The 26,775-nt window shown below is 36.4% G+C and overlaps 1 protein-coding gene across 2 annotated transcripts in view; it reads right to left on the bottom strand.

The window, feature by feature from the left end:
- Positions 1-23,497, bottom strand: part of LOC145243621 (ectopic P granules protein 5 homolog) — a 230,294-nt gene extending 206,797 nt beyond the window's left edge. For both annotated transcript variants that reach the window (XM_080106641.1, XM_080106642.1), the window contains exon 1: positions 23,374-23,497. In XM_080106641.1, the coding sequence (XP_079962767.1) occupies positions 23,374-23,409 (36 nt within the window). In that variant the 5' untranslated portion in view covers positions 23,410-23,497. The remainder of the gene's footprint in view (positions 1-23,373) is intronic.
- Positions 23,498-26,775: the final 3,278 nt, after the last annotated feature.

The raw sequence follows: 26,775 nt of genomic DNA, 5'->3' as shown, positions 1-26,775 counted from the left end.
AAGTCTAATCTATGATGATCGGCGGAAATTTTTTTAAAAGAATGTGTAAAACACGCGTTTTTAGAAGGTGGTCACTCTCGTACAGGTCCGCCTTTTTATTTTATTTTATTTATTTTTTAATGAATTAACAATAACCTACCTGAGTTTTTAGTACTCCCCAATCGAAGAATATATATTTGTAATCATTTATGGACAATAAAAGTCGGTTTGTCCAAATTTTTTCGTTTATTTATTTTTAATTCTTTATTTTTAATTTTTTTTTTTTTTTAATTACAATTTCACCCTAAACAAGGCACATAGTCACCTTGATGGAGAGGGCTACTATCAGGGACATAAGCTACAGGGGTACTATGTGGGGAGTTGGGCAGCAAGATATCGGTTCACATTACACTTGAACTTCTACATGTCAACACAGTTGGGGAAGCAGGAACTTAGAAGGGAATTCCAAAGTCTAGTGGTTCTGGGGAAGAAACTAATGGAGTAGAAGGCTCTCTAACATCTAGGGATCTCAACTGTGAAGGGGTGGGATTTTGCTGCTTGTCAGCTTTGTCGGGGGTATTTACGTCGAGGGGATACCATTTCTTTCAGTTCGTCAGAGCATTCACCATTAAAATACTTGTAGAACAGGCAGAGGGATGCTACATTTCGTCGATGGGACAGAGGCTGAAGCTTAGATGACAGTTCAGGACCTAGCAGGTTGGCGACTCTCTTTTGAACCCAGTCTAGGAGTGAGATGCACCAGCCCAAATATGACAACAATACTCCATACATGGAGAAATGGTGGCCTTATAGAGGTACAGGATACTTTCGGGCGTTAGTAGCTTTCTAGCATGTTAGAGAGAGCCTACCTTTTTTGCAGCGGTCCTGGCAATGCTCTCAATGTAATTTTTCAAACTCATGTTTCCTGTGAACGTTAGGCCGAGGAGTTTAAAAGATTTACTTTCAGATAAAGAGTCATTGGCCATTGCTATTGGTGGTAGAGAAGGTTTCTTGTAGTTATTGAAGGAAACCAGTTTAGTCTTAGCAGTATTGAATGTGACCATCCATTTTTGTCCCCATTCCACTAGATTGGAAGTCGTCCTCTAGTGTTTCTGCTATTTCTTTAGATATGTGTTCATTTGTTTTCCTGTCCTGATTTTCCTGAGAAGACCTTCATGCCATACCCTGTCAAAAGCCTTAGATATATCTAGAGCAACCGCTCTACCCTCCCCTGCTTTGTCAAGTGATGGTATATACGCTCAGAGATTACAGTTAGGATGTCTGACGTGGAACGGGCTTGTCTAAATCCGTATTGTTGGTCGGTCAGAAGTTTAGCATCTGTAAGGTGATGGACTAGAGCTTGGTTAATTATGGACTCAAATATTTTGGCGAAAAGTGGGAGGAGGCTAATAGGGCGGTAATTTACTGGGTCAGTTCTTCCGTCAGAATTCTTGAAAACTGGTACGACAGAAGCAGTTTTCCAGCAGGCAGGAAAGCAAGATTCATTAAGGCATTTGTTGTAAAGTTTAAAGAGAACCAGAGCTACTTCGGTGGAGCACTTTTTTAATAGCACAGTCGGGATGAGATCAGGTCCACATGCTTTTAAAGTGTCAAGATTTTTTATGATGGCATGCACCTGAGAAGGGGTGATTTCCAGATCGTCTAGTGTGGCGTCTGTCCGCAAAGGAAAGTCAAGGAGGGGTTGGTTTGCAGGGTCCAGTGTGGAGTTTGAAGCAAACCGACTGGCAAGCATGTTAGTCTTCTCAGTTGCTGAGGAAACAACCTCGTGATTGTTGGAATTGTTGATTGCCCATTATTTACTACTACACTGTTGTAGATTTTCCAGAAGTCACGGGTTCCTAATTTCTGTGCTTCGATGCGTTTTTTGGTGGTTTCAGTAAATTCTCTCTTAGCTGTCGCTATTTCTTTCTTACAGTTATTTCTGGCTTCTATATACTTCTTTCTGTTTGAACTGGACTTATGTCGGTTAAATCTGTGGTACGCATGCTGCCTTTGCGCGATGACAACTGCACATGTGGAAGTAAACCATTGGGGAGAGTGGAGTTTGCTATAAAACTTTCGTGTGGGGGCATGTGCTTCAATTGCTGTTTTGAACCATTCAGTGGTCTCATGTGCACACTGTTCAGCAGGAAGTGAAAAGGTATTTTGCCATGGGACATCTCTGATGAGATATCTCGTTGTTTTGAGCAATGGCTCTTCCGTTTTGGCTCTAGAGTTTAGGGTGATTTCAACTATTATCACTACATGATCAGCATTTCCAAATGGGCTGTGGGCATTTGTAATGCAATCATCAGGGACTGTGGTCAGAAACAGATCTAAAAGTGATGCATGTTGTTCTTGCTGGTCTGGGAAAGGTTTTTTTTTTTGTTTTTTTACACAGTGGTCACCTCTTATCAAGGCCCAGAAGCCACTCAGGGATAAGGGTTATTGCAAGTACATTACGTTAGTGTGGAGATTTGATGAAGTGTTTACTTAAGGGGGCGGTTCATTAGGAATTTGTTAACGTTGGACTTGAACACATCCAAGTTGTAGTAAGGTGGGAAACAGGCAGACGGAACAGAGTTCCACAGGCGTGCAGTTCTAAGAAAGAAGCTTTGTTCATGGAATCTACGTTTTGATTTAGAGTGGGGGAAATTTTTCACAGTGGGTTCGGCTAGACGGGTGTTTTTCGTGAATGATTGGAGTTCAGACGAGCATCTGCCATGGAAATAACGATAAAACAAGGATAGGCTCGCAACGTCTCTTCTGTGGGAGAGAGGTTGCAGGGTAGAGAAAAGGGCATCCCCCACTAAGCCACAAAGTCTATTTTGTACTCTGTCAAGGCAGGATAGGCTGTTTTTAGCAGCTCCTGTCCAGATATGGCAGCAGTATTCCATCCTTGGACGTACTTTGCTTTTATATAGATAGAGAATTGCATCAGTAGCGAGATATCTTCTGGAGCGGTAGAAGGATCCTACCATCTTTCCAGCGACCTTGGCAACAGACGTGATGTACGTGTTCCATTTCAGATCAGGAGTAAAGGTCAAACCTAGAAGCTTGTCAAAACACGGGGCCTCTCCCACACGAGAGCCATCCATCACAATTGATGCCAGATGGGGATCAGAGCGTTGATGATGTTAGGATTGGAGTTTGGTTTTAGATGCATTAAAAGTAACCAGCCACGTCTTCCCCCACTGAACCACGCGCTCGAGATCAGAGGAGAGAGAATCAGAGAGAACTTTGTCATTTACAGCCTTTGATGTGTTGCCGTAGATGGTCGTGTCATCAGTATAGATGTCAACGAATGATTTAAGTATGTGTTTAGGGAGATCATTGATGTAGATCAGGAAGAGAGTTGGGCCCAGGATGGACATCTGAGGGACTCCAGCATTAATACTGCAGGCCTCTGATTTTTGTCCATCGACCACTACTCTTATGAGCCTATCGGGGAGAAATGATTTAATGATTGAGAAAACATTTCCAGTTATATCGTAGCTTGAAATCTTGTGAAGTAGACCCTTATGCCATACTTTGTCGAAGGCCTTTGATATGTCAAGAGCAATTGCCCTAGAAAGGAAGCCTTTGTCAAGAGATTCACTAATCCTGTGGGATATAACCGTCAGCACATCTGCGGTAGATCTTGCAGAGCGGAAACCATATTGTGTGTCATTAAGAAGGTTGTTTCTGCTGAGGTGGTTGACTATTTCTCTATTTAATATGGATTCCAGCAACTTACTCATAACACACAGGAGACTTATTGGTCTGTACTGAGAGGGAGATGACTTATCACCTGAATTCTTAAATACAGGGCAAACTGATGAGGTCTTCCAGTGAGTCGGAAAGCACTTCTCCTTAAGGCAGCGCTTAAACAGTTTCGTAAGTATGGGAGCAAGTTCTGGTTGAAGCTTTTTTAACACTATAATTGGGATGCCGTCAGGGCCAGTTGCTTTACTGGAATCAAGGTTCTTGATTAGCTTGGCGACCTCATGAACGGATTTGTATGTTACCTAGCGTGTTCTGTGTTATAGGAGGAAATATGGGGAGTTGATGGCCTTCGTCGCATAGGGTAGAATTAGCTGCACAGTTCTTTGCAAATAGTTTGGCCTTGTCTGACGCTGACGAGATGACCTCTGGTCCATTGATAATGGTTGGGATAGAACGCACACTTCAGTTCAGGATCGTATTTGTTATTTGCCAAAACTAGTGGGAACCAAGCTGCTAATCAGCCAACTTGGGTTTAACAGACTGGGCATATAGCTCTCTTGCATTTTTTATTATTTTTTTACAGTGGTTGCTGGCGTTCCTGAAAGCAGCTTTAGTCTCAGTGCATCTATTACGTTGGTAGTTATGGAAAAAGTGATTTCTGTGCGCGATAGCAGCAGCACATTCTGGGGAGAACCATGGCTGGCTGTTAGGTTTTTGTTGGAATTTTTTAGATGGTATGAATTGGTCTATGCCTACAATTAACCATTCGGTCAGATCTGATACTATAGAGGACACTTTCTTTTTAAACATGGAGTGCAGAGGTAAATCAGATATGAATGTACGGAAGCTATCCCAGTCAGACTTAGAGTATCGGTATACAGTACGGTGGAGGGGTACGTCTGGGGACTTATTACATTTCATTTTTATCTTAACTGATACAACGGAGGATCCTAGAGGAGAATGAATGGAACATGAACATAGCTCAGGGGAAGTTGAGAGAAAAAGGTCTAGGAGGCTTGCATATTGACCGGGTGTATCGGGCACACGGGTTGGAAACGTAACCGTCTGTGATAGGGAATGAGATATAGAGAAGCTATGTGTTGTGCTACCAGCTGCCTCTGTGTAAGTAGAAAATCCAAGCCAGTTGTTGTGGTGGACATTGAAGTCACCAAATACATGCATTTGTGCGCTAGTGTCGAGGGAAAGTGCTGTATCTATGCTACCAGAGACTTTGTTTATTAGGGTACAGTCCTGGGTCGAGGGAGAGCAGTAGAGAAAATAAAAGTAACTAATATTATGTTGCATGTTAAGTCTAAAGCACATAAAGGCTTGATCGTCAGATTCTAGTTTTGTTTCTCTAGTCAAGGGGAAGGTATTTCGAATATATACTCCAAGCCCGTGCATATGTCTGTCAGAATCCTTACGGCAAAGTGGGAGATATCCGGGCATGTTAAAGTAGTTAAAGAGGATGGAGGAATGTAGGTTAGTCTCGCTAGTGCTAAGATATCTGAGGTGTTTGTTAGGAGAACTGCTTCAACATCATTTAAATTAGTTCTAAGCCCACGGATGTTCGTAAATGCAAGCCTCAAGGAAAGAGGCAATTTGGTTTTGTTTGAGTTTTATCCTAGTTTAAGCGTAATTTTAGATTGTACTGTCATCATTTTTTTTTTTTTAGAGTTTCAGTTTAGGTAAGGGGTGCGAAACAAGTGATTATGCAGAATACTAGACATGCAATACAAGTAGACCATCAGCTGATCCTCTATCTACTAGGATTGTGGCCTCAGGAAAGCCCACCAGGGATGAGTGCAGGGTCCCTTTCCATGCGCAACATGGCACTGCAAGCATCCCGATATTATTCAACTGTTGATGGAGCAGCCGTTCTAAGCGTTAACAAAGAGTTAGGGCACCTGTACTACCAGTCGGGATTAGTAGCCAGGAATTGTCAATCCGGTACCCTCAACCCATCAGACGATGGTCAACCCAATCTACCTGTACTGGCATTATGGCATTCATGCACTCCCAAGCGCCCAGTTTAGAGGGATGGGATGTGTCAGGAGAGGGGAAAACGGCGTTCATTGCCCTAGTCAGGAAACAACATCGACCACCGAGTGTTTCTGTCGAATCCCTGTGATTCGACCTCTACACCTAGCTAACAGGCAAAGAAGGAGTATGGAAGCCGGGCGATAGGCAGTGCCGATCTACTCCTTAAGTAGTTTAGGTTTGCAGATCGGTAATTTGTTTGAGTCACCAGCTCTAGGAAGGTTGTCATCCAAGACTGGAGAGGCCTTCCTCCCCTTAGGTTTAGTTTCAGAGTTTTCCTCCTCCTAGACGGATGACCTGGGATGATCTACGGTTTCATCAGCACCGAGAGGGTTTGCCCCGCGTCTGGGTCCTAATCCAGGTATTTCTGTGTCCCGCGTGGGTAGTTAATGTTACTGGGTTAGTATGTAAATGTTATATGTCTACTGAGAAATTACACTCCTCAAAGTGATTAAGGGTCATTGCTATTTTATTGGTACTAGAGAAGGGGGTGAGTAAAAGTTCATGCAGTGGAAGCAGCTATATTTGCAACAGGTTAGTTGGAAGGAGTTAGTATATGGTTTAATATTTTTCCTTTTAATTTATAATTTTTTTTCCCCCTTGTTTATGTTGGCTTAGAAATAGGATAACGCATTACAGAATGGTTTGATATTAAGAATTAACTAAAAATGCGATTGGCAGGAGGGTTAAGATGTAAAGAAAAAGAAATTACTTCGTGACCCTTCGATTGAAATTTGAAGGGAATTAAAAAAAAACAAAAAACAGGAGGTACACATGCATTTTAACTATCTGGAAGTACTTTTTCATTTTCAGAAGAGTTATACTAGCAAAAAGGGAAGATAATCCCACATTAATGCTTTTAATGTTACGATTCTTACAAGTTTTATTATTAAAGAAATTTTAAAAAAAGAAAAGGGTTGTATAAAAAATAAATTCCATCTATTTCATATTCTAAACTGAGTGCTACATTTTATTTGTGAAATGAAAAAAAAAATATTTTGAAATTAAGTTCTATAGAATGTTAAATTTTATTTGTAAATTCCAAAACAATTAATTTTGAAGTATTGTTGCTCAAATTAAAAACAAAAATCACCAAAAATTTATGCGAACTTGTATTTCATTAAAGGAATATATTTTTAAAAAACACTAAAAAATATTTTTTTTCATTTTACATCTTTTATTATTTAAACTAATTCAATAAATGCTTAATTGAACTTGTTTTGAAAAATTGTTTAAAAAAAAAAGTATTCATTTTGGATTATCTCCCCTTTTTGCTTATTATCACCCTCCCGAAAAAAGAAAACGTCCGGCAAGGTGAAGTGCTAGCAGTGTCAGACGTCACCATTACATACTAGTGAATAAACATTTGATTATTTAAACTGTCTGTTTCGAAGCTTATAACAATATGAAAATGTAATTTCAAACCCTAATTTTTTTTCAAAAAAATGAGCAAAGATCAAATTTTTAAATAATAAAAGGTTTAATCGAAAAAAATAAAATTGAATTTTGTGAAATCTTTTTTAAAGAAAACCGCTGAAAAAAAAATTTCAGCGGTTTTCTTTAAAAAAGATTTCACAAAATTCAACGAATTTTAACTTATTCCAAATCTAATAAATATATATATAAATGCCAAAAAAATCACTTACCTATACAAAAAAATACTAAGCAATGAGTGCTTCCATTCTTTATTTATAAGAATTGTCCATGTTTATATTTTATATTCCATGTATTTTTTAAATAAAAGGATTTTTTTAAAGCAAGGGTCCCAGAAAACCGTGTTTTTGCAACTCGTTATCCGCCATTAGCCAAAGCCATGTTTCTCCCATTTTTCTAGTTGTTAAATACGGAGGCCTCAAAGGGACATAAATAATTATTTCCAAAACGTAAAAACAACACATTAGACCAAATACATTTCAAAAGTAATCTCGATAGTAACTATATGAAGAAACAAACATTTAATTTATCTTCCTTTATCTCCCCTTCATAATAAATTAGATATTTGAAGTCAATAAAGTTACCGTACATAAAAATGATCACATTTCATTCATCAGTTTTCGCTGATTAAACGTAAATCACTTGACGAATTTTTTATTTTTATTTTTTTTTTCTATCAAAGAAATACATTGTGCAAAAAAGAAAAAAAAAGAAAAGTAAAATCATTTCTGAACAATAGATACAGCTAGTTTATTAATAAAATGACAAAAAAAAAAGAAAAAAAACAAGGGAAGCATGACCCCCCCCCCCCCCGTGAATACACAGTGAATGAGTAGATGTGTCAGAATTTTTGGGGAATTTTTGACACCCCTAACACCAAATTGCGAATAAAATATAAAAAACTTGTAATTTCTCTTTTTAAAGTGGGTTATTTATTTTCTTTATGGAATATATTTCCAAAATAAACTATTAAAGTTGTTTAAAGAATAATAGAAATATTAGTTTTTAAAAGACAGTGTTTATAAAGTGCCTACGCGTGTGCATGCAGCCATTTTTTCTACGTAATTGTAGAATAATCAAAAGAACACACTCAATTGAATTTTACGAGTTAAATTTTTTTCAATTTTTTTACTTTAAAAATCTAACAAAATTTTTCCATTGGTTCAATTTTTACGATATTTGCAGGTTCAATGTGAAATTTTATGCTCTTTCCAATAAACCGAATATAATATTCTAGACACGCATTTTTTTTTTAGTACAAGCAAGTAAAACAAGCTTTAAAGTAAACTAACCTAGGTGCCCAGCGTTGCCCAGGTGTTTGGAGATGTGTGATGAGCAAAAAAAAAAAGGAAGGCAGGCTCGAACCCATACAGAAAAGAAGGAAAAGAATGTTAAAAAAAAAAAAAATGTGATGTCTTTGCATTCATCGCCAAACTGAAAAGTGACCAGGGCTAGTCAATCGAAAAGAGGGGATGACTTTCAAAATTACCGGCAAAAAAAAAAGCGACCCCTCCCTGTAGAAAACTGCCCAGTTGAGGGTGAAAGAATTAATGTTTTTGGCCAATTCTTTAATATTTGTCGTCCGAAGGATCGAATTTCAAAACGATACTGATCTCGTGAAAATCCGTTGCCTCTGTCAAACGTTTTAGGCAGACATACGTACGTACATACATACATTTAAACAGACAAGTAAAATTTATATTACAGATAGTTTAATTCCAGACTAAAAATACGATTTAAAATCAACGATCATTTTTATCGAAAATGTGTGCAATATACATCCATTTTGAAAAATCTTTTTTAAATATTCGACAATATACTGTACACAAAAAAAAAAAGATGTAATTTTGCATGACACAGGACCTGTAGCGTAATGGATAAAGAAAGACTAGTGGTTTGTACACGAGGCCAGATGTGGCACCAATTTCCCATGTATAGATGAATGGGTATTGTTTTACTTTAAGGCCCGTCTCACGTTCATATAGAAAAATATATTTCTTTTGTAGATGTTGGTGTGCTTTAAAAGAATATGATAACCGTTTCTGTTGCAAATTTATCGTTTGCATGGTATTAACCCCTGAACCCTGGACTATTTTCCGCCATTTCACAGCCTTCCTTTACACTATGCGAGAGTGCGCGGTAACATAAACGTAGGCTGTTAAATGTGCACTCACGTACCAAACTGTCTTCTCACATAGTGTAGTAATTTTTGTCGAAAATTTAAAATTAGATGAAAAACAAGTAGTTTTCCAGATATTAAGCCATGTAATTCTATATGTTATCAGTGGAGGCAATTTCTGTACGCGCAAGCATGGATATATTTTTGACCATGCACGCACTTGCGCGTACAGAAATGGCCACCACTGATAACATATGGAATTACATGGCTTTATATCTGGAAAACTACTTATTTGTGGCAAAAATATGCGCACACTTGCGTGTATAGAAACGGTCACCACTGATAATATATTTTTTAATTTCCTTGTGTCTTTATTGAAAGACTAGCAGGGGTGCCCGGCGTTGCCCAGGTGTTTGGAGGTGTTAAAAAAATAAATAAATAAAAAAATTTTAAAAGTGGTAGTACGCAAGCAGGCTTGAACCCATACCGTGAAGGAGGAAAACAACGTGAAAAAAAAAGAGTTGGTAATTAACTCTTACCCTGGTGGAAGATAAATAACCCCCGAAAATGTTTTTTTTTAATTGCGTTACAAATAAATAATCAACATGACAATAAAATGTATTGTTTTACTGTGTACATTTTCAGCGTCTTACTTATTTATTTATTTTTTTTTTGCATTTAAATTAAAAAAAATCTATCAAAATTTGAATTTAACTTTAAGTATTATGGTATCTGTTCAGTGCACATTTACCTATAAGCATGGCAAACCACTTATAATTCAATGGCTGTAAGTTGTTTTTTTTTCCAAAATAAACAATTATAAACAGAACAACTCATAGAAATCTATCTATATTCTTTTTTCATTTTAATATACTTTCATAGAAATGTTTCTGTTATGTCACAAAAAATCTATTTTCTTTACGTCACAAGTGTCACGCTCATACATGAATTCCATAGCTAATACAACATACTGACCCAACGAGTCACAGGTAGTCTAGTATATATATATATATATATATATATATATATATATATATATATATAAAAAGCTGTGGGTGTGTGTGTGTCTAGTCACGAATAAGCTCCTATATGGTTGACTATTTTAAAAAACTGATTACATATAATATCGAGACACAGGAATGGGTATGTTTGATCCGGCAAAACGGTGGTTCATTAAAATTGTGGGGACTGCGTTCGCGCCTGGTCCACAAAGTATGGAAATAAAAAATTTAAAAATTAAAAAAAAACGTTTACAAGGTTTTTTGATATAGATGTACATAAGAATACTTTCATAAGTATGTTTTAACTTAAATAGGGATGGTATAATAAAATTGTGGGGGTCTGCATTCGCGCCTGGCCTCCATAGAATGGAAATAGGCACAAACTTTAATAAAGACTTCATATCTATCTGCGTAAGTATACTTGGATAATTATGTTTAAGTTTGAAGAAATATGGTATAATAAAATTATGGGGTGTTCGTTCGCACCTGACCGCCATAGAATGGAAATATGTCACAAAGTTTAACAAGGTTTTTTAATATAGATCCACAGAATATTGTGATAAGTGTTTCAGTGTGAACAGGTATGGTATAATAAATTATGGGGTTTATCTATTTTATTTTTACTTTCATCATATTTTGCTTTGGTTTTGATATCCCCAAATTCGAAGCTATCTCTTTACAACCCTTCTTTTTCATAACCTATCATACTTTCATAATCAGAGTCCATTTTCTGTAGGCTGTTTTTGAACCCAGTCAACGATGGGTACTTTTGCTAGTATATATATATATATATATATATATATATATATATATATTAGGCACCGCCAAAACTGGGGGGGGCAGGTCAGTACTTTTTGACGGACCGTCTTTTTAAAAATCTACCAAAAATCAGGTAATTATCCGATCAATACGAAATTTTCAGCGATTATTAGGAGAAGAATGAACTTTATAACAGTGTACTTATTTTTCATAAACGATATTTATATATATATATATTTTTGCTAACAAAACCCCCCCTTGTTTTGAAGTGGGAACAAATATGCTTAAAATAATCATCTGAAACTGAAATCAACATATTGTGTTGTTGTAAGGGACAGAATTATAGATTCCAAAAAAAAAAAAAAAAAAAAAATTGTTTGCATACCTTATTTTGACGTCTGAATATCAGAACTTCGATTGTGTTTAATTATCCCGCTTTTGAGTTTTGAAGTGTGAAATTCGGTGAATATGTTAAGTAAAATAATTAATTTAAGTTAAGCAAAACAAAAAATAATTTTTTTTAATATTTATACGAAAAAAGCTATTTTAAATTTTTTGATAAATAAATTAACAATTTTTTTTTTAGCGAGCCGAATAATGCATGACCATTATTAAACAGGGCATGTTTTGAATAATCGATACCAAAAAAAAAAATCGATAAATATTGTGCCCTTTGTGTTAAAAATAGCATCATTTTTTTCGATCCCGTTTGAAAACGTTTGCCGCCTTTCGACTACGGTGGACCAAACGCGCTGAAATAATTTTTTTTTATTCTGCTTTAAATTGCCCCCCACCCCCATTTTGGGGAGCCTGGCCCCCACACACATACACATTAAAAACCAAACGCATACAAATGGTCACCCATCTGGTACTAGACAGCCTCAGCTTAATAATACATTGAAATTTTCGTCACTGAAAAATAAGTTTTTTTTTGCCTGTTTGGTCTTCCATAGTTTCCTCCTTATCAAACGAAAACGTAAACAGAGTCGATCTGAACTCTACGTCAACGCGAAATATCTGGTTACCTATATGAATAAGTGGAATTATTTGAAATTCAGGTACTTATATTATAATATTTTTGCATATTCTCTTAGAAAATCATCCTAAATCTTAGTTAGACAATAAATAAATTAATTGTTTCAAAAACCCTTTTTTTTTAAATATTTAAGTACGTTTTTTGTGCAAGACAAAAAATGTCAATTGTTAACTTTTTGGGAAAATTTAACATTTAAAATTGAATTAAAAATAGTAGAAAAAGTTTTACATTATTCTGTTTTCTATATGATAAAATTCAGGGTTTTATCTTTCTGGAAAAAAAAACGTTACTCAGAAATAATGGATTTTAATAAATGTAATTTCGTTTTAAAAAACAACAACAACTTGATTTTGCGGCCATTTTTGGCGGTGTCTAATATATATATATAAACATTATCTACTAGCATTTCAAACAGATACATAGACAGACAGACACGTTCACTTTTATAGATATATCTATAAAAGTGAACGTGTGTATCTCTGTGTGTGTGTGTGTGTGTGTGTACATTTCCCTACACAATAACTGTCAATTTTCAATCTACAGACTCGAAATTTGATATACAGGGTACTGAGATTTGGGAAAATCTTTGTAATCCATTTTCAGCCAGAAATTTGGCTGTTAAGGGGTCAAAGTTCAACGATTTGACCTTTGAGAACTCTACCAAACTCCTCCGCCAATTTTGGTTCTAAACACTTGAAATTTCAGATATAGGTACCTTGGACATGTATCTAACTTAATACTTCATTTGAGCCCAAAACAGTAAATGTTAAGGTCATAATAGGGGTCAAAGTTTTAAAAAATTTGACCGCTGCGGTCTCTACCAAATTACTCAGACAATTTCTGGTCTAAACATTTGAAATTTTATATAAAGGGCATTTAGAGATAGGGCAAACTTTTTAATCGGTTTGGGTTGAAAATTTGAGCTACCACTATATAAATGTCACAATTTTCACAAGATCAGTATCGTTTTGAAGCTCGACCTTTCAGACAACAAATACCGAAAAATTGGCTAAAAACATTAATTTCTTCACCCTCAACTGGGCACTTTTCTACAGGGAGGGGTCGCTTTTTTCACTGATATTTTTGAAAGTCATCCCCTCTTTTTGATTGTCTAGCCTTAATTTGAACCTACGTCACTTTCGGTTTGGCAGTGGTCGTAACAGAAAAACGTCACGTTTTTTCCCGTTCTTTTCCTCCTTCGCAGTATAGGTTCGAGCATGCCTTCCTACTTCCACTTTTTAAAAATTTTTTGCCCAACACACCCCTCCAAACACTCGGGCAACCATGCTAGTATATATATATATATATATAAGCATGTGTTTTTTGCAATCATCAGGAAAAATAACTTTATAGTTAAATATTTATAGATTTATAAACAATCGGAATCCGTAATTGTATTAGAATCTAGAAAAACATTGGAATCGTCCCATCACTAATTTCCAGCACTCCAGTCATTATACTGGAAAAATGAAACAAACCAGTTTAACATTGTATGATGCGCCATTCAAACCACGCAGCTTTTTTTCTTTTTTTTTTTTTTTTTTTTTTTACAAAGTAAACATTACGCATATTATAAATGGTGACTATATCTACCAATTAAAATGTGACGACTGAACCTAGTTTTATCTGATAAACAATTAAATAGGTTAGGAATTACTTATTTTCTCTTCTTTCTTTTGTGACTTAACTAACACGCCATCCGGCGTTGCCCGGATATAAAATACATTTAAATACAATATTTTAATTCATGCAGATTTCGTATTTATTATTATAAGGCTAATACTCTATTGATTATTATATTGTACCCAATATATAGTCATGATTTCAAAAGTTTAATATACATACATATATATATCTCTACAATTATATAAATGCAACTTTGTCTCTGTGTGTCTGAGCTCCATTCTCTGGTCCCCCCCCTCGCCCATCTTTCACGAAAAACACCCGACTAGCTGAAACCACTATCAACAATTTTGCCCACTCTTTATCCGTGCCTAATTCAAAACGTAGATTCCATGAACAAAGCTTCTTTCTCAGAACTGCACGGCTGTTTCCCCCCCCCACCCCCGAATTCAACTTGGATGTCTTCAAGTCCAACGCAAACAAATTCCTGATGAACCGCCCCCTTAAGTAATGACACCTTATCAAATCCCCAAATACTAACTATTACTACGATACTATCCCACTGATTAGTGTACACACAATAACCCTTATCCCCGAGTGGCTCCTGGGCCTTGATAAGTGGTGACCCCCCCCCCATGTTAAAAAAAAAAAAAAAGAAAAGATTCTGAATGGCTGAACACATTTTCTTTAAAATTTACAGAACTTTAGTGTATAAGTCTGGGAGTGATCTTAGTTTAGTTTTGTCTCAGAATAACCCTGATAATTACCGATAATCGAAACTGTTATTTTATTATATCTATCATTGGTAAAGCCATTTTTTCCATGTTGTTGCTTAGCAACAATGATAGAACAACGGGCCGTGAAGTTGATAGCATTTTTTTGCATGACATGGTCTGTAGGTTCAAACTCTGCACATAAATTTCTTAATATTTTTTTCATTAACTGCAAAGAATTTTATAAGACTTGAAAATTTACGTGTTTTTTAGCAGTGCAGAAGTAAATTATGTTTCTGTTTTTGAATGTCTATTGAACAAGCAACTGACTCATCCTGAAGAAATTGTAAAACAGTTTACGAGGGGCGTGCAATAAGTAATGCCCCTGACCCACTTCCAGTTGTCTGATCTAGCTGAAATTTTGCATGTGCAATAATTTATATCTCTACGGGTTATGTGGCAAATTATAGTTCTGAACTAATTGTGGTTTCTGTTTTATAAGTGTTTGAACTGAGTCAAGTGTGAAATGGAGCCTGTTGAATGTCGAGCAGTGATCCGGTTTTTGTATTTGAAAGGATGCACACCACAGGTGACTTTTGATGAAATGAAAGAAACTTATGGTGATAATGCCCCATCATATGAACTTGTAAAACACTGGCATTGTGAATTCAAACATGGCCGGAAGTCTGTGAAAACAGCTCCCAGACCTGGTTGCCCCCCCCCACCTTTTGCCATTGATGAGACATCTGTCTGTCAAGTTGAGGCTGCCATTTTGGAAGATCGGCGCATTACTATTTGTCAAATAGCCCAAGATGTCAAGATTAGTACAGGGTCTATGGAAACTATCATTCATTTCCCAGGTTACTAACACCATTCCAGAGGCGAGAACGCATCGAGTGCTCAAGGATGAATTTGGAGATGTGCCAAGAAGATGAGACAAAGTTTTTCAAAAGACTGATTACACATGATGAAACCTGGGTTCATCACTATGATCCAGAGACCAAAGCCTAGTCAATGCAGTGGAAGCACTTGGACTCACCACCTCCAAAGAAGGCAAGGATGCAGCCCTCCGCTGGCAAGGGCATGCTGGGACCAGGACGGAGTAGTGATGACAGATTTCCTGGCAAAGGGTACCACAATTACAGGAGCCTATTATGCTTCACTTTTGAGGAAATTAAGGGAAGCTATCAAAATTAAGAGGTGGGGTAAGATCAGCAAAAGTACCCTCTTCCTGCAGTCGCCAGATCAGAAGCACGTGCATGTGGTTATGAAATGCTTCCCCATCCTCCCTACTCTCCTGACCTTGCACCCTCTGACTTTCACCTCTTCCCAGCCATGAAGTTGTTTTTGAAAGAAAAGCGTTTCCCAGATGATGCAGCCTTGATTTCTGAAGTCACATCATGGTTGGAGGACCAACCTGGGGGTGTTCTACAAAAACGGTCTCCAGAGCTGCATCAAACGATGGGAGAAATGCATAACTCTGGGTGGTTCCTATGTAGAGAAAGACTAATAACTGTGCCAAGTTTCGTTGCTCTACTCCTATGGGAAGTGGGTCAGGGGCATTACTTATTGCACACTCCTCGTACACACATATTTACATACACATATTTAGTGAAAATGTGATTCAGAGGTTTCTTATATGTCGGTTTAACAAAACATAGGCCCCAACAACCAAGCACAAGTAGTATGCCCGCAACATAAGATAAGGAATTTTTCAACACAGTTGACTAATTGTAAAACTATACAGCGACAAGCACATAAATTTTTACAACGAATAGATAATTAATGTTGATTCCACATACGGTTCAAGAAATCATGACGCCCCCCCCCCCAAAACCAAACTAGTTGGTTTTGAGCTGGAAGAATAGCTGCTAAGGGGACAAGTCAGAGAAATTGGATTGTTGGTGGCACATTGCATCAGTGATCAGTGTGTGTGGCATCCGTCAGTCGAAACAACTATGGATCAGCGCCGTATTAAGATGTTGCCTGTATGCATCCTTTTGTGTGACTGTAGAGACCAATTCTTGATTTGCATAGTCTGCCACAGCCTTGACATACGAAGGTTGTTATGCAATTTGCCGCTTCGTCTGGCTGTCCCGCCTGTACACTCGCTCTTCTCCTAGCTCTCTTTGCAGCGTTTTCAACATGGAGGGTCCTCTCGCTGATGATAATCCCCTGGCGTATCATTTTCCTCCAGGCAGTTCTGTCAGCTGCAGAGGCTTCCCATGTATTCCTGTCCACCGAGAGAGCCTTCATGTCACGCTTGCAGACATCCCTGTAGCGGAGATGGGGTCGCCCCCTCTTTCTTGAGTCTGAGGCAAGCTCGCATTGATCAGTAAGGTGTCAATATAATTAAAATAATTTTAGGATTACAAAAAAAAAAAAAAAATTGGAATTACCAAAGATACAGATCAAAATAAGCATAAAAAGGCATCAAAGCAACCCCCGAGCAAGGCCGGGTAATACTGTTTATATATATATATATATATATATATATATATATAATCTCAGGTTATTGTTTTCCAAAGGTTAAGTAACCAATGAAGTGTAACAAGGTTTATACAAGAGTGCTCAATACCGAAGTAGAGCAGGGCATACACTTTTCTTTCTTTTTACATAAGCAGTAATATGCAAACTTTGCTGTATCACCTGAAGAGGTTTCTAGTTACTGGTAACAACTAGCTGACTGAAACATGCTCATGACTGTGTAGCAACATATTACTGTTTATGTAAAAACAAAGTGTATATACCTTGGCTACCATTATCTACCATCAAAACATTTAGCTCTCCAGCGGTATTCGCTATCATCTGACCTAATGACACACGGATACAAAACTTCCCAAATTAACGCACTTATACTCCAATCTCTGGTCCCCCCTCGCCAATCTTTCACGAAAAACACCCGTCTAGCTGAATCCACTGTGAAAAATTTCCCCCACTCTATATCTGTGCCTAAATCAAAACGCAGATTTTATGAACAAAGCTTCTTTCTTAGAACTGCCCGCCTGTGGAACTCTGTTCCGTCTGCCTGCTTCCCTCCGGACTACAACTTGGTTGTCTTCAAGTCCAATGTTAACAAATTCCTAATGAACCGCCCCCTTAAGTAAACATATCAGCAAATCTCCTCACTAACGTAATGTACTTGCAATAACCCTTATCCCTGAGTGGCTTCCCGGCCTTGATAAGTGGTGATCACTGTGTAAAAAAAAAAAAAAAAAAAAAAAATTACACCAAAAAAGTTTATGGTGACTGTTTGATAATCTGCGGCCAGTTTCATCCATCACAGCTTCTTGAATCCAGGCAAGACAATTTTTTTTTTTTTTTTTTTTTGTACACAGTGATCACCACTTATCAAGGCCCGGAAGCCACTCAGGGATAAGGGTTATTGCAAGTACATTACGTTAATGTGGAGATTTGATAAAGTGTTTAATTAAGGGGGCGGTTCATTAGGAATTTGTTAACATTGGACTTGAAGATATCCAAGTTGTAGTCCGGAGGGAAGCAGGCAGACGGAACAGAGTTCCACAGGCGTGCAGTTCTAAAGATGGAGGAAAAGTACTGCCGACAAATTGACAAAATGCACCAGAAGCTCCAACATATGTGCCTGAGATTGGTCAATATGAAGGTACCAATTCTCCTCTGTGATAACGCTCGCCTGCATGTTGCTCAATTTTTTGTACGGAAGGCCAATGACGCAATAATCTGTTCGCACATCGCTGATAAAAATCATAGCGTTACTCGTTTCTTTTGTCAGAACAAAAATATAATTTCTAAACCAAGTAACTGAAACAATTAGTTAATTAAATTTCTTTATTATTATTTATATTTATTTATTTTACAAGCTGTTAATTTTAAATAAAAATGTGACTTTTAGTCCATAATAAAATTTTGTATGGAAAATAAGTTTCCAATAAAGTTAATTCAGTTAAGACTTTAAAAAAGCTTAGTTTTAGGAATTAAAAATTGATATTTTATAGAATAAAGAGGAATTTAATAAAAATAATTTAAATACCGGGTGGAACGATAAAATTGTCGCCACAGAAAAGACGACATGATTCCATTTCCGTTTGATGAAAACTGGTCTTTTTTCTTTTTGTTGCAGACTATCTACTAGTTGACTAGTTGTGTACAAATCCTAAGAGCGATAGGAGCGTTCTATCATGTCTAAAAGTGACATTATGTTCAACGAGTGAGATCGGAGATGTGTCGCTGTACAACTCCTGCTCTCTACCGAACCAAGTTATGACAACAGGACCATTGCCAGTACCCTCAAAATGCATCGCTGGATTGCCACGAATAGCAGGAACATGCCCAGGCTGATGAAAAAGTTTCCGACTATGGTTATGGTCTTTGAGGTGGTTTCAAGTGAGGGTCACATCATGCCACCTCACATCGAAGTCGGCTTGAAAGTCAACACCAAAGTGTACCTGGATGTGTTGAAGAGTGTGGTGATCCCTGGTGCAATTAGGTGGTCATTGGCAGACCTTGGGTGTGGCAGCAAGACTCGGTGTCGACCCATAAGTCCGAAGAGACGCAGACTTGCTTTCATAAGGGGTGCTACAACTTTGTACCCTTCTCTCACTGGTCCCCCCCCCCTCCGAACGTGTTGGACTACTTCGTTAGGTTATACGTTGAGAACATCACCAAAGCCAGCCTGATCACTGGCGCTTGTGGAAAAGGCATGCTGCCAGTTATGGACCGGTATCGAGGCTGTGATTGAGGCTGGAGGCGGCTACATTGAATAGACGTCAACTCTACTACATAATCAAATTACCTGAATTGTTTTTTTTTTCAATAAAAGTTTTAAAATAAAGTTGTTTTCTTTGGGGTGGCAGCTTTATCGTTCCACCTCCTATCACTTTTTTCGGGCTACAAATTACGATATTGAAAATCAATATTAAAGGAAATTCTGTCAAACCAGAAGTAAATTGTTTCAGGTGGTGTCGGCTTAAAATATGATCTTCGTTTCTGGGTATCCTATCTATCTAAGTCTTTTTTCATAATATTTCAAGCCAAAGGTAAGATTTTTACCGTTATATTTCACTTTAATAATGATTGAACAAAAACCTTTCTTTCTTTTTTTTTTATATTTTTAATGTTTTATGAAACCTGTTCTTCATATATCTGCAACGCCATATTAATTTTTCATTTTTTTGTGTTTTGGTTATTTTGTGACGTCCAAATCAAATTTCGTCCGTTTTATTCAGTGTAAAATAAACGGTAAAACTATACAAACACCGTGACAGCGAATTAACCCTACCCCTAACCCTAACCCCTAACCCTAAACCCTAACCCTGTCACGGTGTTTGTATAATAATACCAAATAAACAATGTCTATATGCGATTTAAACCCTGATTCTCACCCTTCACTATTAGAGGAAAAATTACGAGAAATTAATTTTATTTTATTAGTTTTTACTTGGATTTTTTTGTTATGAGTGTTGAAAAATCAGTGTCATACCTAGTTATATGGAAAAAAAAAAAAAAAAAAAAAAAAATGGTATTTATGTATTTTTGGTACCGAGCTGAAATAATATTTTGAAAGCCATTCTTAACATGGGGAGGGGGGTTGTTTTGTAACTATTCTGTGCTTCCACCTAACAATTTAATGAAAAAAAAAAGATATTGTGAAACTTGAATTTAACCTGAAAAAAACTATTTAAAAAAGCATGGTACCAAAAATTTGTAAGCACTGAAAAAATATTTTGAAATTATTTCAACGCTTTTGTAACGTGTTGCAATTTTTATCGACCTAAATTTATTTTGCTTAGTTTTCATAACATGAAATACGGGGTGTAGAACACCTAAAAAAAAATCTTTTCCCTTCATATATTTAATGAAAACTGCTTTTAAAATATAATTTATGAATGACTAAGTATCGAAAATTTCATGAAAATCTAACCATTAGTTGATTTTTTTCTAGATTTATTAAACACGGGTATGTTTATGCTTTCGAAATGATCACTACATAGGAACATAATTTTATCGCCTTGCCACTCGGACTTAGGGTTAGTGTTAAAAAACTTACCTAACTTCTCTAATAGTTAGAAAAAATGGGGGAATTGTTTTTCCAAGGTGTTAACATGTAAACGTACAAAAAAACTAGAAGCATGTGGGGGTGGGGGTAGCTGAGGAAGCTTTCTTCAAGATCAGCACCTCTGTGCTGACAAAGGCTGTCAATCTGTAGTTCTGTTGGCTGAATAAAAAAAAAGTCTTTACTTGAAATCTAAAAAAACAAGTGCAGCCTGCCACACCCCCATGAGTGCAGGGGATGTTTTTTGGTTTTGTAGAACATAATTAAGTTTTGCAAAAGGGAATAAAAAAAAAAAAAAAAAAAAAAAAACATGTTAGGTGCATTTTATCTCAGGAAGCCAAGATCTTCGGACGACATGATCCGGTAGTATCAGACAAAACTAAGAATAACAAGTGAAGCATGCATGGTCACCTATGAATCCACAGTGAATTAGGCATGGAAAAAAAAAATGACTAAATTCAGCATTTGCCCCTTTCCCATTTTGCCCCAAAAGTCCCCAGAGGACATCAAATCCTGGTGAAAATGAACAAACGGCGAAGTTTTAAGCCTTAATACATGTAAATTTGAGTTCTGCACCATGCAAAAAAAAAAAAAAAAAAGAAATGACTAAGCCCGTTATTTACTTTTTTACTCATATCATGTTTAATGTTTGTGCAAAATTTCAAAAACTCCCAAGGCCTAGTCATTGAGAAAAGTGCAGACAGACGACTGGACAAGGGTGAATTTACAGGTCCACCCTCCTTTTGTCGGGGGGGGGGGGGAACTAATAAAAACAGTAGATGTGTGTGAAAATATTTAACAGATAAACGCTTAAACTATTAGTCAAATAACACCGAAATTAAGAAATAGTAACCATCTAACAAGTAAAATCTTTGTTTGGATGGATACATGGCGTACGTTTTGATTTAAACAAGATAGCGGCAATGTTTCACCTGCTAACACGATTAAAGTGTCTTTTTTTTGTTTTGTTTTTTTTTAATAATTCAGTAATATTCAGGTAATTTTGATTGCATAATTTGGAAGCTAACATTGTAATTTATTAGAATTGACAAAAAAAAAAAAAAAAAAAAAAGTTGTTTTTTTTACGACCTTCCCGAGCGTAGTATAAGCACCACCCAACAACCCAACCATCCCATGTTAATAATGGTTTTCGAGGTTGGAGGGTGTTTATTCTGAAAGCCGTTCTTAACATGGGGAGGTTGGAGGGGGGTTATAATACGCCGGAGCACGTCGTAAAAATTTACCAAAAAATCAGTTGAAACCATTGTTTTTTTATCTGAAAACTCCATTTATCTCGTCCCAATTCTGTAGAAGCGCCTAAAAATATATAACGAGTTGTTGCATTTTTTTTTTTAAATCAAACATCATTTAAAAAAAAAAAAAAAAAAAAAAAAAAAAAAACGTGGGAGGGATTTTTTTCGTACCCCAGAAAGCCTTTGTTAATACAGGGGGTGGGGGTGCTCATCTTGAAGAAAGCTTCTCAGAGACTGTTAATCTACAAAATATTCGGGGTTTTTTTTTGTTTTGTTTTGTTTTGTTTTTACGAGAGTACCTAGCGTAGTATAAACACCACCAACCTCCTCATGTTAAGAACGGTTTTCGGAATAAACACCTTTAACCTCGAAAACCGCTCGTAACATGGGGAGGTTGGAGGGTGTTTATTTCCGAAAGCCGTTCTTAACGTGGAGGTGTTTATACTACACTGGGGGCTGTCGTAAAATAAATAAATAAATAAAAATACCAAATATTCTGTAATCATACACCATACCAAAAAATTAAAGTTATTTTATTGGCCTGCATTCAATTTTTTACTTCTGATTGTAAACCGAATTATTTTTTCTATCATAGGTGCTTCTACAGAATTTGAACCGAATCAGAACCACCAGAAGTCAGGGATATGCTTTATTTAGGTTTAGTGTGTCAACAGAAAAATGAGTAAATTTGAATATAGTCTAAAAGGAAAAATAATAAACAGAGAAACTAAACTAAAGACAAACAATTAATATAAGACATTAAAATTGAACGCAAAATCTTATGGACGAAATAATGACGTTAGTTTTATCATTTCATATCAAACGAAACTGTATAGTAATATATATATATATATATATATATATATATATATATATATATATATATATATATCACACTACACACACAGAAATCGTAAGAATTGCATAAATGACCAAATTAAAATAGTAATAACATTTTTTAAAATAAATGAATAAAGAAATATTTTCTAGGAGAATTCATGCCAAAAAGGAGAACAAATATGGGAGGATGGATGGGCAATAATGATATCATATTGTATATCTTATTAACAAATAAGATTAGTTTTGTAATTAACAAAGATTAGATTCTGATATTAAAATGAAATAGAAGTATTTTAATTTAAAAAAAAATAGTTTAACTGAATTATAATCACATTAAATTAAATCATCTTTCTTTTATTTTTGTAAGAAACAACTACATTCTAACTAATACAATCATACCGCAATAGAAAATTAAATTTGTTTTTAAATAAATTAAAATCGTCGATTTTGAATAACTAAATCATTGATTAATGAATAATAAGATTTTAAAGAAAGGATCGAATGTAAAAATAAAAAATATTCTTATTTAATCCTTTTTTAGAGCTGAAATAACGCGAGTAAAAAAGCGAGACATTATGATGCTAATGGACATCCGTAGTTTGCAAGTAACGTCCCGTAAGAATTTTCCTGTTCTTTTTTGGTACCTTTATACTTAAATAGCAGAAGGGAAAATCATATCGGACGAATAGCTGCGTACATTCGTATCGAAGAAAAAGGGTTAAACGGGTAAATAGAAGATTCGGAGCGGATATTCTTCTCTGCGCAGACTGGGAGAATGAACAGCGGTCACAATGGAGGGGACAAAGACTGCGGAAAAAAAATGAATAAGAGACTTACTTTTGTTTTCGTCTTCGGTCTCACTGCCTCCGCCATTATTTATGTTTACATATCACATGCTGTAAAGACACTAACTCTCAACTGCTGCTGCCCCCTGTCGACAACAAACGGAAGTTAGATTTATAACAAGGGGAGATAACTCTTTATTTACCCCCCCCTTTTTTTTTTTTTCCTGAAGTTTTGAAATTTTTTATTTCTTTTAAATTATACTAGCTCAGGAGAATTGCAATTTATTTATTTATTTTTATTAATCACATTCACCCCAAACAAAACACATCGCCATTTGGACGCCAGGGTTAGTATTGGTATTTAATTGCTTCCTCATGAGAGCAAAATGTGACACAAGGTTGTTTTTAATGTGGGGAAAACTAGCTCCCCAAAAAAGAAGCACTCTGGCAGTAGGCAAAAAAAAAAAAAAAAGAAAAACTAAAATAGAAGGGGTTTTCCTTAATTAACTAAGTGTTGTTGTTGTTATTATTATTATTATTATTATTATTATTATTAGCAGCACCAGCAGCAATTGATACCAATTGCTATATTGTCATCATAAAATGTTGTATATTGTGGGAGCCTTTCCTAGTCTCACACAAAAACATGCGTTCACATCTCAAGCTATATTACTTGTCATATACATACGCGCACACAAACATATGTGCTCACGTCCACACACGTACATATATTCACGTTAGCGTATATACACTCACATTCATGTGTATACACACACACGCTAACGTACACACATGTACTCACACACGCGCACACGTATGCACACAAGGACAATGACACTTCCCCTTTCAAAGGAAATCCACACATGCGCAAAAGACCACCGGAAACAAGTATAAAAGCAAGAGCAATAAGCAGCATCTTCCTTTTCGAACCAGCTTCCGAGGTGAGTGGTCGGCGCACCAGCTGCCGCCGTTTCGGCAGACGTACGCACGCGCGTGCCTCACACCACTTGCTATCATGTGGGGCAAAAAGCTAACAGACCGTACGTACACCTTATATGCTTTCTCTCTCCATGGCCTGGATTGACTTTTTCTCATTTTCTCTCTCTATACTACAACAGACTTTCCTCCTCACCAGTAAACAGCGAGAGATGCATGTCGAACTAAACACGTGCTGTACCCTTTTCTTTCACTTGTTTCTTCACGAAATAAATCCTAGTTCATTTAATTCAAGTAAACGCGCTGTTCGTTCCTTCCTCAAAGCAATTCATTTTTCCTTTCCCAATTCAAATCATTTTTCCTATTTTGTGCGACTGGTGGATGTATAATATATCCACCAGTCCACTACAATCTGAACACTTAATGTCGGTTCTTATACCAACAAATGAGCGTATGGTAGCAAGAAAGACAGACAGAAATATTAAGTTTAAATATTTATTTTGAAGAAACGAAATGGTTAAGATTGTCTATTGTCGTCAGGATGTTCCGGAAAAGAAAGGAAATTAGTAATGTCTCTTAGTGTCAGGGTGTGCTGGAAATAAAAGAAAATTGGTAATATCCCTTGTTTTAAGAAGCATCGAAGCCCGAAAGAAAGGAGGGTTAAAATCGTCCTTGTCTCCGTATCCTTATTGCGCATTAACTGTAGATGCCAGATCCGGCACAAACAAGAAGAAAGCAGTATTAGCAGGGTAATTCTGTGAGTCGTATACTGGTGTTGCAAACTAGCGGCCTGCTGCTGCTATGGTGAAGAGGGAGTTATCTCCCTTTGACTTAGTGACTGCCACCGTCGCTCTTGACTGCAACCTCCCACTACTTGTATTAGTGGTAAACTGCTATCTATTCAGTGTTAATAAATTCTTTGTTACGTTACCATGTGCGTCTCGCCTCTATTCATGAATGCTTCATTAACAAGTTACTAACATGGTTTTATTTGATACTCACCTGTATCAACACGTAATATATAACTGTCAGCTGAAAACACGGGCTTTATGTAATGATGGCATGGCCGTAGTTGTAGAAAAACAGTTTGCGTTGCGTTCAAAGAAAAGATCTTGCTGTCGATGTGTTGCTATGTCATGACTCGCCTTGTTGTGAAGGAATTTTTGTTTTCCCGGAGTCTTCATTTGTTTATGTCCACTCAAACTTGGTGTGTCTGTAAACGGATTTAAACTAAGTTTGTCACTGCGCGTCGCTTTTATAATTATTCTTTTATCAATATAGGCTTGTAGTCAGTTGATGAAATCGAGATGTCTTCCTTTTCTAGCATAGTTGTTTTCTTGGCCGAAAGTGTTATGCCAGATAATTCTCAGCCTGAATGAACAGTGTATCATAATGAAAAAATGGTCACAAGGAGGATAGTTTCCGATACCTTAGCGTGTCATTAACGATTGATCGAACAGTGCCAGGTTACACAGAGGGTGGTCATTGTTGTTTGTATGTCGATATTGTTTTTCACTAGCCACTGCTCGTTTTCTTTTCTTTTTTTACTTAGGAGTCACCATTTATCAAAGCCTGGAGGCCATTCGAGGATAAGAGTTAATGAGTGTACAGCAGTCAAGGGGACAATATCATAGCAATCATTAGTAGTGGAAATTTGGTAAATTGGATTACTTAAGGGGAACGGCTCATCAAGAACTTGTTTACATTGAACTTGAACATGACCAAATTGTAGTTAGCTGGAAAGCAGGAAAATGGAAGAGAGTTCCACAGGCATGCAGTTCTAAGAAAGAAACTTTGTTCATGGAATCTATGTTTAGGTTTAGGTTCAGATAAAGAGTGGGGAAAATTATTAATAGTGGTTTCAGTTAGACGAATATTTTACAGGAAAGTTTGGCAAAGGGGGAACATAGATTGGAGCTCAGATGAGCACGTCATGAATTAGAATAATGATAAAGTAAAGGCAGGCTCGCAATGTCTCTTCTGTGAGAAAGCGGTTGCAAGGAAGAGAAAAGAGCATCCCTCACTAGGCTACAAAGTCTATTTTGAACCCTGTCAAGGCAGGATGAGCTGCTTTTAGGAGCTTCTACCTAGATATGGCAACAGTACTCCATCCTTGGACGTACTTGGCTTTTATACAGTTAGAGAATTGTATCAGCAGTGTGATATGTACTGGAGCGGTAGGACAATCCCACCATTTTTCTAGCAGCATTGGCAACGGATTTAATGTACATTTTCTATCTCAGATCAGGACTAAAGGTCAGACCTAGAAGCTTGTCAAAACATGGAGATTCCCCAAGTTGCTTGATTGTACAATAAAATATAATTATAATTTTTTAAATTGATTTTTTGTTCAATATTTAATAAAATATAATTACAATTTTTAAATTGATTTTTTGTTCAATAAAATATAATTACAATTTTTTAAATTGATTTTTTTATTCAATACTTAATAAAATATAATTACAATTTTTAAATTGATTTTTTTATTCAATATTTAATAAAATATAATTACAATTTT

The sequence above is a fragment of the Euprymna scolopes genome, chromosome 22, assembly GCF_053919585.1.
Source record: "Euprymna scolopes isolate OS-2025 chromosome 22, ASM5391958v1, whole genome shotgun sequence".
NCBI classification, from domain to species: domain Eukaryota; kingdom Metazoa; phylum Mollusca; class Cephalopoda; order Sepiida; family Sepiolidae; genus Euprymna; species Euprymna scolopes.
The sequence above is the reverse complement of the archived record's forward strand: the minus strand, read 5'-3'. Positions and strand labels throughout refer to the sequence as shown.